At 49.4% G+C, this 14,000-nt stretch overlaps 1 protein-coding gene across 1 annotated transcript; it reads right to left on the minus strand.

Moving 5' to 3' along the window:
- Window positions 1–2: 2 nt before the first annotated feature.
- On the minus strand, window positions 3–9,157 carry LOC100674061 (aflatoxin B1 aldehyde reductase member 4). The gene is made up of 7 exons (XM_003413129.4): window positions 8,920–9,157; window positions 5,136–5,323; window positions 4,838–4,942; window positions 3,975–4,071; window positions 3,631–3,730; window positions 1,556–1,685; window positions 3–415 (listed from the first exon to the last, which is right to left on the minus strand). The coding sequence occupies exons 1-7, from the start codon at window positions 9,155–9,157 to the stop codon at window positions 248–250; spliced, it is 1,026 nt and encodes a 341-aa protein (XP_003413177.2). The 3' UTR covers window positions 3–247.
- Window positions 9,158–14,000: the final 4,843 nt, after the last annotated feature.

Genomic DNA, 14,000 nt, shown 5'->3' on the forward strand with positions numbered 1-14,000 from the left:
TACCAGGTTCGCTCCAGGCCTGGCCTACAACCAGGCCAGTGCCTGCTTTATTCAGATAGGAAGTGCCCAGGTAGGGCTCAGCCCCAGCCTTTCCACATTGTGAGGGAACATTGCAAGAATACGGAAAAATAAAGTTTGTGAACGAGGGTGATGAGGAAAGGACAAGCTAAAGCACTTAAGGCAAAAATGGCTGCGGTACGAGAATGAAAGAGGTCACCCAAGGGAAGGTCCCTCTGCCACTTCAGGTCTAGATCCAGAAAAAATAGTTGGGACATTCATGGGCAACAAGGTGCCAGGCTTGGTCAAAAGCGTCCACGACGGCAGGCTCCAGGGGCCCTTCCACAGTAGCCGCCAAGTTCTGCTGCAGCTGCTCCAGACTGGACATTCCCAGGATGACCGCATCCCCACGGGCACCCTGCGAGGGGAGACAGCCAGACATCACACTTCTACTGCAAGGTGACCCCAGGTACACACCCAGCCCCGGCCTGCCAAGGCTTCACTCCTAGTTATTTATGTCTTATATTCAAGGTAGCATTTCTGTTCCTTCAGACCATGTACCTGTTTGGCTCTAGAGCCCCGTGGCCACACCGTCTCACCAGCAGACAGACCTGCAGTCAAAGCCACTCATTTCTGCCACTCAGCAGCTGGGTTAACCTGGCTCAGTTACCTGATCTCTAAGTCTCACAAATCCTCCATGTTGCAGGGTGGTTGTGAGAACTGCAAATTTCATAAGGCAGTTTGCAGTGGGCAAGGCATGTAACAGGTACGCCATAAAGTGAAGCCATTATATCCCCCAAGCTGGAAACATGGGACAACAGAGAGGGAAACTCCCTAAGGACCCACAAGGTAGTTGGATTCTACCTCCAGAGTAGGCAGCTAGGGGATGGAATAAATGCTAATGGTTAAAAACTGAAGGTTTCAGGGTCAAACTTATGTTAATTTCATACCACAGGTAGCATGTATCCTTAGTGAAGGGAAAGCATCTTTGAGCCAGTTTTTCCAGATGTAAGATTAAGATGTTAGCTACTGCCAAGAGGGCTGCTGATTCATGGCAACCCCACGCACAACTGAACGGAACTGTGCAGTCCTGCCCGTCCCCACGATCCACTGAGGATCAGACCTTTGCGATCCACAAGCTTTTCACTGGCTGATTGTGGGAAGGGGATTGCCAGGCCTTCCTAGTCCAACTTAGTCTGGAAGTTCCACTGAAACCTGTTCAGCAACATAGAAACACACTAGCCTCCGCTGACACTGGTTGTGGCTACGTACAAGGTGCACGGCTGGAAATCAAACCTGGGTCTCCCACACGGAAGGCGAGAATTCTACCACTGAACTACCGCTGCCCTCTAATCATAGTAGAGCTACTGTAAGAAACAGTGTTTGCAACCCAGAATTTAAGTAATTTAAGAACAACAGCATTCCCACACCAAAGGGCTGGGCCACTGGAAATTTCAGAAGAAAAGGAAAAGGAGTGGTCCTAGAAATCACCAACTAATCCTGTACCCTCTTTCTTTCCTCTTCCAGAGGCTAAATATCCGGGAGATAGTTGGCTTACCTGGAGCTGGGAGTGGTGGTACATCCACCGCAGGGCGGCCGAGGTCATGCTGGGGGCACTGAGGCCATAAGCAGCTTGCAGGGCCTTCTCTACCAGGGCAATGGCCTTGAAGTGGTTCTCCTTCCAGAAGCTGGGCAGGTGGGGAGGGCGGAGCAGAAGCAGTACCATGGGGGTCACCAAGGTGGCCAGCCTAGACAGCCACCTCAACCCCAATCCCTCTAGCACTGAAGAGACCATTATCTCTATGCTACATTACTGAGTTGCAGAATACACGTACTTTTCTGAGCCTCACATCAAAACACTTCCAGGCTGGAAGAGGGTGGTGCAATAGGCGAGACCCCTCGGGTTTAACATGCTCACCAGATGTTAGCAGCACAACCCCCACATCAGACCCTGGAGCAGCTTCAGCATCACACCTGTCCTCTGGGTCACAGAAGGGATCCTATGACTGAGCTCTGTGGCCTTGGCTGAGCCACCTGCCCTCCCTACCCTCACATTTCTCTCCTAGTGAGGAAAGGAACCACCCTGTGCCAGCCCCAGAAGTGAACACAAAGTGTAAAGGTGACCATGGGCATAGCTGGGCTCTCTGAACTCTGAAGGGCAGACCTGGTGACAGCCAGGTGCGGCCTGGGCCTGGTGGGGCAGTGCGCAGTGCACAGCTCCTTGAGAAGCACTGCTTAGGGTGACGGTTCTGCGACCTGGCCAGGAATATCACAAACCCCTGGGTGTGCCAGATAAGGATTTTTTTTTTTTTTAATTGTGCTTTAAGTGAAAGATTGCAGAACAAATTAGTTTCTCATTAAACAATTAATACACAAATTGTTTTGTGACATTGGCTGCCAACCCCACCCACAATGTATCAGTACTCCCCTTCTTGTCCTCGGGCTCCCCATCTCCATTTGTCCAGTTTTTCTGTCCCTTCCTTCTTTCTTCTCTTTGCTTTTAGGCTGCTGTGCCCATTTAGTCTCATATACATGGTTGAACTATGTGTGTTACTGTTTCTTTTATAGACCTGTCTTCTCTTTGGCTGAAGGGTGAACTTCAGGAATGACTTCAGTACTGAGTTAAAAGGGTGTCCCAGAGCCATACTCTCAGGGTTACTCTAGTCCCTGTCAGACCAATAAGTCTGGTCTTTTTTTTATTACTTTGAATTTTGTTCTACATTTTTCTCCTGCTCTGTCCAGGACTCTCTATTGTGATCCCTGTCAGAGCATCGGTGCAGTACCAGATAAGGATTTACGCCACAGCATTGCATACACGGTGGATCCAAATATTAGACCCTCCATGGCTGAAAAAGTCCTTGGTCATTTCAACAAAACATTGGAGCCTCCTCCATGAAGCTTGGCTTCTTTTGCCCTCCTCCCAAGAGGAGAAAACAAAAAGCAAGGAAGTAAATCACACACAGAAATTAACCTTAATGACTCTGCTTCTGTGTCCAGGGAGAGGCCCAGGACCTAAATTTTTAGAAGCTCCCCAACATCACACACATGATACCTAAATGTGGTAAATTAAGAGCAACAAAAGCATCTACTTCAGAGACACCGCAGTAAAAGCTGAAGGAAAAAGGGCTGTTTGAGTTTAAACTGGTTGCCTCAGGAATGGGACTAGAAAAGGGCTTGCTTTTAACCATGGGAGTGTATTACTTTGATAACATGTTTCAAAATTTAAAGAGTGAAAACAGGAAGGGAAGAATGCAGGTCCCAACAGCTGCTCGACTATGACTTTAGACACTGATGACAAGTTTACCACCGAGTGTACAAAACTTGCACTCATTTTGCCCAGGGGGACAGGCTCAGCTAGTTATTGGACAGAACCAAGACCCGCTTTCCCTAGTTCCAATGCAAGGTTCCTCCTCCACTCTGGGCAGAGGTTGAGCTCTTCCTCAAGGACACAGGATCCTCACTCCCAATCCAGGCCCGCAGAGACACAGGAGGATACCCAAGACGGGAAGGGGGACTCGATAAATCCAGGGGCCCAGTTGTGACAGCAGGCAAAGCTCCCGGCCACCAGGAGAGCAGCCCCAGAGGCTCCCTATTTCAGACGAGGGGGACCCACACCACCTCCCCCCAGCTCACCGATCCCTGTAGACCTCAGCCCACTTATTCCCAAAGAAGCGGCCCACGGGCTGTTTCTCGTCCTTGTCCTCGTACTTGTACTTGCCAGTCAGTAGGCCACCTGCAGGAAGGCTACAATCAGTCCCCTGGCCAGACTGCTCCCAGACAGGCTGGAGATCCCTGGTGGCCCTGGGCTTGGGGATGATGGGGGACCCAGGAGGGATGGAGAACACAGCCCAGTCTCCTGTCAAACCCCTCCCTCCTCCCAGGTCCTGGGCTGGGTACCCACTGAGTTGGGAAGAGGCAGAGCTGGGGCCAGGAATGCGCTCCCACCCCAGGAGAACCTGTTCCCACAGCACTCATACCAGCCAAAGGGTTGTAGGCATAGAACCTCAATCCAAAATGCCTGAGGCAGGGGAACAGTTCTGTTTCCACCTGCCGGGTGGTGGCGTTGTACATGCCCTGCGGGTAGAGGGGCCAGCAGGTGGGGACGGACAAGTCAAGAGAGAGGCCCAGCTTTACTTTTGTAGAACCCTCAGGTCAGACCCTCCCAGGACCTTAACCACAGGGCATATACTTAGTGGTGGTGGGGACAGTGTGTGCCCAAGGAAAACTGGACTTGGATTGATCATTCTGCCAACCTTGACCAGCCCCAACTATGGGCTGGACACAGGATTTACATCCATGAGCCGAGAGGACAAGGTCCTTGCCCTGAAAGAGTTTATAGTCAGGCAGGGTATAGTCAGGTATAATCGAGTAAGGTATAACTAGGACAAGAGGCAATTATAATCCACTAGTCAGTTCTGTGACCAGGGCCTGGCACCAAGCAGGTTTACAAACACTTGCTGAATGAACAGTCAGGAGGTAAGGGAGACCATGAGATCTCAGGCTCCTCTGGGACTCTCAGGAAACGCTTCCCTGGGGCAGAACCATCTAAGTGAGACCTGAGCACTCTGGCCAGGGAAGCAGGGGGTTAGTGTGTTCCACCTGAAGTGCAGCATGAGGCAGGAAAGGAAATCACCCAGGTGGGCACTGAGGCAGGAAAGGGAGGTGGGGCTGGAGCATGCAGGCACCTGTCTGCCAGGCTGAGGGGCTCAGACTTTATCCTGAGGGCCACAGAAGCCTCTACAGACTTAAGCAGGGGAATGGCTGCTATGCAGAGGGCACTGGGTCAGTCAGAGGGGCTAAGAGAACCCCTGGAGGTAAGGCCTCTAGGCCCTGGCCTCACCTGGTACACTGTCGGCAGGATCCAGCCATGGGCCTTGCAGAGGGTACAGATTTCAGCCACCTCCCAGGCAGCATAATTGGAGAGGCCAAGCTCCACAAACTTGCCCTGTAGGGGAGGGGCCGTGATCAGAACCCACCGCAGCCCAGAAGACCAGGAAGGGGAGAGCCAGTGGAGACTGTGGGAATGATGTCTGTGCCAGCTCCACCTGGGACTTCCCTGCGCCTCCACTCTCCTGGGTAGTGAGAGGGCAAGGGGGGGAGAAGCAGACACCCTCCAGAGCTAAGGTGGCTACCCTTACCTCCTGGTGCAGCTGGTGGCAGGCACGCAGAGTCTCTTCCACAGGGGTGCTGTGGTCAGGCAAATGTAGGTAGAAGAGGTCCACCTGGGTGCACTGCAACCGTTTCAGTGACGTCTCCAGCTGGGACCGGAGACTGTCAGGCTTCAGTGACTTCCCAAAAAATGGATTGGCCTTGGTAGCAATTTTTACTTTGTGCGAAGAAAAACGGAGGTTAGCTCAGGCCAGTTTACCAATCATTGGAGGGAGCTTAGTGTAATGGTCAAGAAACAGAGCCAGGTTCAAATCCCAGCTCCACCATTGCTAGCTGTGTGACCTTGACCAAGTTACTTAACCTCTCTGAATCTCAGCCCCCTCGATTGGAGTAATAATGGCACAAACCTTGTAGGGAGGATGAACCTGTCATCACTATGCTGATGATTTCCTAGGCAGCTGAATGTGCCAGGCAAGGCATTGCACTAGGGGCTGACAGAGGGAGATGCATGGGGACACTTGTTTCCTGTCCTCAAGGACTCATAATCTGTTGGCCACTACACAGTCAAGGTGGCAGAGAAATGTATCAGGTGCTAGAGGAGCCCAGGGCATGGAGGCGTGAGGTCCATGTGGGAGTTCAGAGAAGGTTTGCCTTAGATGGTGACCCTAACTCAGAATCTGCAAGTGGAAGTCAGAGGCAGCCAGCTGAAGAAGGGCAGGAAGCACATTCCAGAGTGTGGGGACAGGGGCAAATGCCCAGAGAGGCCAAGCCTGTGATTCCTTGTACCTAGAGCCCAAGGTCCAGGTAAGACACATGGCAAGAGAAGAGGCACAGCCCAGATCCCAAGGGGCCTTGAGTTCACCCCATGGAGTCTGGGCTTCAGAGGGCTGTGGGGCACTAAATGGTCAGCTTTGTGGTTTTAAAAGATGACTCTGGCTGAAGTGTAGACATAGAAACTGAGCACGTCTGGAAGCAAGGAGACCAGTAAGGAGGCTGCGGAAGGAATCCAGGAAGGAGATGCAGAGGCCACAAGGTAGGCCGCTGGGAGGGGAAGGCAGGGAGCAATTAAGAGAAATCTCCCCATGAAGCAAGCCTGTGGTCTGCCATCCAGGTGTGCTTTACACAATTTTCTCACCACTCCCATTAAGAATGCTAGCTAGCTGGACTGATAGGTGAGAGAGAGACTTTTCACACTTGGAAAGTCACTTCAGCAGGCCAAGGGCACTCACTAGACCCCTTGAGACTTGGGAGAAAGCCAGCTTGGGACTCGTTTGGAATTTTTTCACTCCACCACTTCCTCAAAACCACCCCCACCTCCCCACTGCCCAGTGTGAACTTAGCTTCACATCTGGGATCTGACTAGCCCCTAGCCTCAAGAAGGGAAGAGAAAGGGGTTGGAGGATTTTTAAACTATCAGAAATAAAATCGGGAGTTCCCACTGAGAGGCAGCCAGATGATCTAGAAAAAAGGCAGTGCTGAGACACCCTCAGAGCCTCATTTTGTTGCAGATCTACCAGGCTGTCAATCAGGAGAAACCCAGCAAGGCACCACCGGAGGGAGAGAAGAAAGAGCCTCAGCGTGGAAGGAGGAAACTGTGTTAACACTCATAACAACAAGGTTGTTGTCGTTAGCTGCCATTGAGTCAGCCAGCCACCAACTCAAGGCAACTCAGTGAACGACAGAGTGAAACACTGCTTGCTCCTGTGCCATCCCCACCTTCGCTTGTGGATGGACCATTTGTGATCCATAGGGTTTTACTGGCTGATTTTCTAAAGTCGATCGCCAGGCCGTTCTTCCTAGTCCATCTTAGTCTGGAAGCTCTGCTGAAACCTGTTCAGCATCATAACAACAGGCAACACTCCGCTGACAGACAAGTAGTAGCTATGAGACGGGCAAGAGATCAGGCTGGCTATAATTAAAAGGCCTCTGATTCAGTATTCTTGGAATCTGAACCTAAGTGCAGACCACCATATAACTTTTACTGCTGGCACTCGCGGACTCCTTGTGACTAACACACTAGGTGCTTATACAAAATAAGGGGCCACATTTCCTATCCCTACATGCTTGACCAGCTATAAATTTCTGATAACCCTCCTGAGTTGTTTTTCAAGTCCCCTACCAGGTGCAGAGCATACTCAGTAAATGTCAAGTTAACCTATGAATGACCTTCCACATGAGATAATCATGAACAAAGATCCCTTGCCGGGACTCGAGCCAGGATCCAGTGACATCGCTCATGTGCAACATCCCAGAATAAGTCCTGTTCAACATCCCAGCAGCCTCTGAGAGGAAATCCATCTTAGTTCAATCAACAGACTCCATCTTAGTTCCAGCAACAGACTCCATCTTAGTTCCAGCAACCTCTGTGAGGAAATCCATCTTGAATCCCAACTGCCTGTGCACTTGATTTTCATAACCCCTCCTCTTCTCCTGAAAATCTCCACTCACCTAATGAATAAAGATAATGCCTTTTTATAAGCCCTAAGAAATCCTTCATTCAGAGAAAGACTGGAGGCTAGTGTAGGTGAAAACCCCTCTCTATCTCTCTCTTGCAAGCCTTTTCCTAATAAACCTTTGTTCATGCGGAACCTCTGAACCTCTCCTGGTCATTCTTGGTCAGAAGAAGGTAAGAACCTAGGCAGGGCTTAGTCCCGAGGTGAGAAGCCCTGCCCTGCAACAGCTACACATGAGGTGCATTGGCCAGGAATTAAACTCCAGTCTACTACGTGGAAGGCAAGAAGTCTACCGTTGAACCACCAGTGTCCCCAGTAACAGCTAACACTTCTGAGCCCTCACTATGTGCCAGCCAGTCCCCATCCTGAGCACTTCCAATGCCATCAGACTGAGGGAGAGTCACGTACCCCCATCACAAACCTTCCACTTAAGCTGCATCTGCCTACAGGCCACACCTCCAACACCCTTGGCATTTCCCATTGCCTTTGCACACTCATGCCCCTGTCAGGAATACCCTCACTTCTTACATTCCTGGCAAGCTCCTATGGCTTCTTTAAGGTGGAACTCCAATGTTCCCTTTTCAGAGGAGCTTTCTTCAATAGTTCTCTCCCAGGAAGTGCTCCATCTTCTGGGCTCTCCAGCCAACTCTAGAATCTGAGCTTCCCTGCAATGGATTAGTGTCAATTTTCCTGGGATTCCTTCACATCAACAAGCCTCAGACAGACTAACAGAGAGGACAGTTAGACTTTACCTGCTTCCTCGCCTTCTCCCCCGTCAGACTATACCCTCCCTACAGTGCTACTTGGGCTTCCAGGCGCTGCCACCCTAGTGGGGAGGCACTGTCTCCTGAACAGGGCACAAGGAACTATGGGGAGCAAAGTCTGGTGCACAGCGAGGCTGGAAAAGAGTAGATGACCCGCCCATACCAAAGTCTGATCTGGGACAGAAAATGCAGGGTGGGAGGAGCAGTGGGTGGGTGGGCAGGATCCCTGCAGCTCAAGGGTTCCTGCGGGGTGCAGTAGGGCAGGGCTACACAGTTCTAGATTCCAGTGTTTTCAGGGCCCCAGAGATGGGCTGGCTAAATCGTTCCAGGCTAGGCCAGGGTTGGAAATCGCCCCGCGGAGGGTCCTGGGCTACCTTTGCCGGAGGGAAAGGAGAGGATGTGCGCGGCCTTGAGGGGCTTGGGGTTCAAGAGCTGAATAGGGGGAGGTCGGCGCCCGGGCAGGGGGCCGAAGCCAGGCATCCTGGCCGCGCACCGCAGAGTAGGGCAGTGCACGGCGCGCACGGCTCAGCGTCCGGCCGGCCAGGATCGGCTCCCTCAGGGCAGCTCAGGGGTCCGAGACGGGCCCCAGGCGGTACCTTTGCAGCCGCTGGCGCCCAGCCGGAGGCCCAGGCCTCCCAAAATGCTCTCAGACTGGCCGTCGCCGTACGCGAAGGCCGTGTCCACCTCCGTGTGGCCGCGCTCCAAGAAGGCGCGCACGGCCTCGGCGCTGGCGGGCGCGTCCATGCGGCGCCCCATCTCCATGGCGCCCAGCACCGTGGCCGGCCGGGCAGGGACGCCCGAGGCGGCCCGCGTCTCCGACAGCATCCGAGACATGACGACGGCGCCGGCAGTCGCAAACCCCGAGAGCCCCGGCGTCGCTTGCAGCCCTCGGAACACGAAGTCCCCAGCGCACCGCGGCTGCGCCTTAATAACCCCGCCTCAGATCCCGCCCACCGCGGCCTTGGCCGGAGCGATCCCGCTCACCACCACGCAACCAAAGGTGGGGGAGTCTCGGGGACTGTCTGCATGTCGCCGCGTGAGGGCGGAGCGGCAGTGACCCAGGCCTTGGCCACGATCCCGGATGCATGAGCTAGGTCCTAGAGTTGCGAGAGAAACGAGACAGGCGGCCAGGACTCGAGGGGCTTCCTTGCCAGGTCTCCTACCTCCCTCCCTCCGTCACCCCTGAACTGTCCCGGGATCCCTGTCGCCTCCTGGAGGGAACTTTCCTAAGTGCTTACCAGAAAAAAAGTTGCCTCTGCAGGGAAGGAAAAAAAAACAGTTCCGGAGGAGCGGGCTCAGACTCCATGTGTGTCAGGGTACAACTGTGCCCCATAGGATTTTCATCTCAATGGCTGATTTTTAGGAAGCAGTTCACCAGGCCTTTCTTATGAGGCACCTGTGGGTAGACTCCAGTCGTGGCTGCAGGTTCTCTCTCTCCTTTGGCCTTGCCTAAGGCTCCAGACAACATCCCTGGGGAGTGACTGAGATCTGTAAAGGACTGAAAGAAAAGAACTATCAGCCTTGAATTCTATACCAAAGTCACAAAATCTTTCAAGCGTTAAGCAAAATTAAAAACTGTTCAGAAAAACAAAGGTTGGGAGAATTCCTAGATAGCAAACTTCACTACAGGAAATATTTTAAAAATTTCTCCAGGCAGAAGGAAATTTGGATCCACGCACACAATAAATGAAGCGTGTTGGTTACAGTAAACATGTGACTAAATATAAATGACTGTTCCTCATTTTTAATTGTTTTTAAACATAATTGAGTTTCTTATAAAGTTAAACATACAAAGTTAAACCGTATAACCCAGCAAGCCCATTCCTAGGTAATTACCCAAGTGAAATGAAAACCTGTGTTCACACAGAAACCTATCCACAAGTATATACAGTGGCTTTATTTATAAATGCCAAAAACTGGGAACAACCCAAATGTCCCTCAACCGGGGAATGGATAAACCAACTGTGGTACATCCACACAATGGAGTCAACTACTGATACACACAATAACATGGATGAACCTCAAATGTGTGGAAGAAGCCAGACTCAGGATGTTGTTGTTAGGTACCGTCAAGTCGGTTCCAACTCATAGTGACCCCATGCACAACAGAAGGAAACATTGCCCGGTCCTGCGCCATCCTTACAATCGTTGTTATGCTTGATCCCATTGCTGGAGCCACTGTGTCAATCCACCTTATTGAGGGTCTTCCTCTTTTCAGCTGACCCAGTACTCTGCCAAGCATGATGTCCTTCTGCAGGGACTGATCCCTCCTGACAACATGTCCAAAGTATGTAAGATGCAGTCTCGCCATCCTTGCCTCTAAGGAGCATTCTGGCTGTACTTCTTCCAAGACAGATTTGTTCGTTCTTTTGGCAGTCCATGGTATATTCAATATTCTTCGCCAACACCACAATTCAAAGTCATCAACTCTTCTTCGGTCTTCCTTATTCATTGTCCAGCTTTCGCATGCCTATGAGGTGATTCAAAATGCCATGCCTTGGGTCAGGTCCACCTTAGTCTTTAAAGTGACATCTTTGCTTTCTAACACTTTAAAGAGGTTTTTTGCAGCAGATTTTCCCACTCCAATGCATCATGTACAGACTGAATAAGTATGGTGGAAGGATACAACCCTGACACACACCTTTCCTGATTTTAAAGCATGCAGCCAGGGTTGTATCCTTTCACTATACTTATTCAATCTGTTTGCTGAGCAGATACTTATTCAAATAATCCCAAGCAAATAATCTGGAAAAACTGGGCTAGATGAAGAACACAGTATCAGGACTGGAGGATGACTAATTAATAACCTGACATGTGCAGATGACACAATCTTGCTTGCCGAAAGTGAAGAGGACTTGAAGCACTTACCAAAGATCAAAAACTACAGCCCTCGGTATGGATTACATTTCAACATAAAAAAAAAGAAAAATTCTCACAACTGGACCAATAAGTAAAATGATCAGTGGAGAAAAAATTGAAGTTGACAAGGATTTCATTTACTTGGGTCCATAATCAAAGCCCATCGAAGCAGCTGGCAAGAAATCAAACAATGTATTGCATGGGACAAATCTGCTAAAAAAGACCTCTTTAGAGTGTTTAAAAGCAAACATGTCACCTTTAGGACTAAGGCTCACCTGACCCAAGCCATGCTATTTTCAATTACTTCGAATGCATGTAAAAGCTGAACAGTGAATACGGAAGACCGAAGAAGAATTGATGCCTTTGAATTATAGTGTTGGCGAAGAATATTGAATATGCCATGAACTGCCAGAAGAATGAAGAAATCTGTCTTGGAAGGAGTACAGCCAGAATGCTCCTTGGAAGGGAGAACATGTACTTTGGACATGTTATCAAGAGGGTACAGTCCCTGGTGAAAGACATCATGCTTGGTACAGTAGAGGGTCAGTGAAAAAGAGGAAGACCCACAACGAGATGGACTGACACAGTGGCTGCAACAATGGGCTCCAAAAAATGATCGTGAGGATGGTGCAGGACCAGGCAGTGTTTCCTTGTGTTGTACAGAGGGTTACCACGAGTTGGAACCAACTCAATGGCACCTAAAAACAAAGTGGGTGTGAAGTGGTAACTCATTGTGCTTTTGACATGGATTTTCCTCAGGAATAATGATGTTGACTTTTTCATGTGCTTACTGGCCATAGTCTACCTCCTTTGGAGAAACATCTATTCAGATTCTTTGCCCATTTTTTGACTGAGTTGCCTTTATTTTTTCAAATTCCTGACATATTCTACATACAAGTCCTTTATCAGATACACGATTTGTAAATATTTTCTCCCTTTCTGTGGGTTGTCCTTTCACTTTCTTGATGGTGCTTCATGAACTTTTTTTTTTTAATTAATTTTTATTGTGCTTTAAGTGAAGGTTTACAAATCAGGTCAGTTGCTCATACAAAAATTTACATACACCTTGCTAGACACTCCTAATTGCTCTCCCTCTGATGAGACAGCACAGTACTTCCCTCCACTCTCTCTCCTCGTGTCCATTCAGGTAGCTTCTGGCCCCCTCTGACCTCTCATCTCCCCTCCAGACAGGAGATGCCAACACAGTCTCATGTGATCACTTGATCCAAGAAGCTCACTCTTCATCAGTCTCATTTTCCATAAAAAAAAAAAAAAAAAATCCCTGTCTGAAGAGTTGGCTTTGGGAATGGTTCCTGCCCTGGGATCCATGGCCTCCAGGGTTCCTCCATTCCCAGTCGGACCATTAAGTCTGGTCTTTTTACGAGAATTTGGGGTCTGCATCCCACTGCTCTCCTGCTCCCTCAGCGTTTCTCTGTTGAGTTTCCTGTCAGGACAGTCATCGGTTGTGGCTGGGTACCATCTAGTTCTTCTGGCCTCAGGCTAATACAGTCTGTGGTTTATGTGATCCTTTTTGTCTTTTAGGCTCATAATTATTTTGCATCTTTGGTGTTTTTCATTCTTCCTTTTTATGAACTTTTCAAATTTTGATTATTTTTTCTTTTGTTGCTTGTGCTTTTGTTGTTTCATCTAAGAAACCACTGCCTACTCCAACATCATGAAGATTTACTCCTACATTTTCTTCTAAGAATTTTCTAATTTTAACTCTTACATTTAGGTTTTTGGTCCATTTTGAGTTCATTTTTGGGTACGGTGTGAGGAAGGGATCCAGCTTTATACTTTTTATGTGAATATTCAGTTATCTCAGAACCATTTATTTAAAAGTCTATCCTTTCTCCATTCAGTTGTCTAGGTACTCTTCTCTAAAATCAACTGACAGTAAATGTAAGGGTTTATCTTGGGACTCTCAATTCCATCGATCTATCCTTTGTCTCAATTACAGCAGCTTTTGAATCTGGAAGTGTTTTGAGTCCTCTGACTTTGTTCTTTTTCAACATCATTTTGGCTAGTCCGGGTCCCTTGAACTCCAAATGAATTTTAGGATCATTTTGTCAATTTCTGGAAACCGTCGTGGCATAGTGGTTAAGAGCTACGGCTGCTAACCAAAAGGTTGGCAGTTGGAACCCACCAGGCACTCCTTGGAAACGCTATGGGGCACTTCTACCGTGTCCTACAGGGTCACTGCGAGTCAGAATTAACTTGAGGCAAGGGGTTTTGTTTTGATTTTTGGTTTCTCATTTTCAATTTTTTATAAGAATATGCCAGCTGGGATTCTGATAGGGATTTCTGTTGAATCTATAGGTCAACTTGGGAGATTGCTACTGTTTTAAGCAACTCAATTTCATGGTGCCTTATGGTGCAACAATAAGTGATACACCACCCCTCTTGGGGAAGCATCCATTTTGCTATGGACAAAGACAAAGGACAGTGAATTCTTTGTATAAAGAAGGTTACCTGCCTCTAGGGAGCAAATGGGACTTTTCTTAGAACAAAGAGTCATTTGCATCTGCGCTTTTGTCTGGATTTCCAGGCTGAGCCCCTTTGATCACTTTGCGACTGCTTCAGGGGCTGGCTGCTGTTTGCCCCACCCCTCACCCAGCGTGGGACTGACTCTGCTGCACTAGGAATGGTCAAACTGCAACCACCGGACTCAAGATTTCTTTTCTTCTCCAGCCTTGGGTACCTCATGTTTTGAGTAGGGACTTGCTGAGGGAAATGAGCACTTGGCTTCCTTGCCCCATGCGCCCAGAGCCAAGTCTGAGAATCTTATGAATGGTAAAGAGACATAACAGTAAAACCA

The sequence above is a fragment of the Loxodonta africana genome, chromosome 3, assembly GCF_030014295.1.
Source record: "Loxodonta africana isolate mLoxAfr1 chromosome 3, mLoxAfr1.hap2, whole genome shotgun sequence".
Classification (NCBI taxonomy): Eukaryota; Metazoa; Chordata; class Mammalia; order Proboscidea; family Elephantidae; genus Loxodonta; species Loxodonta africana.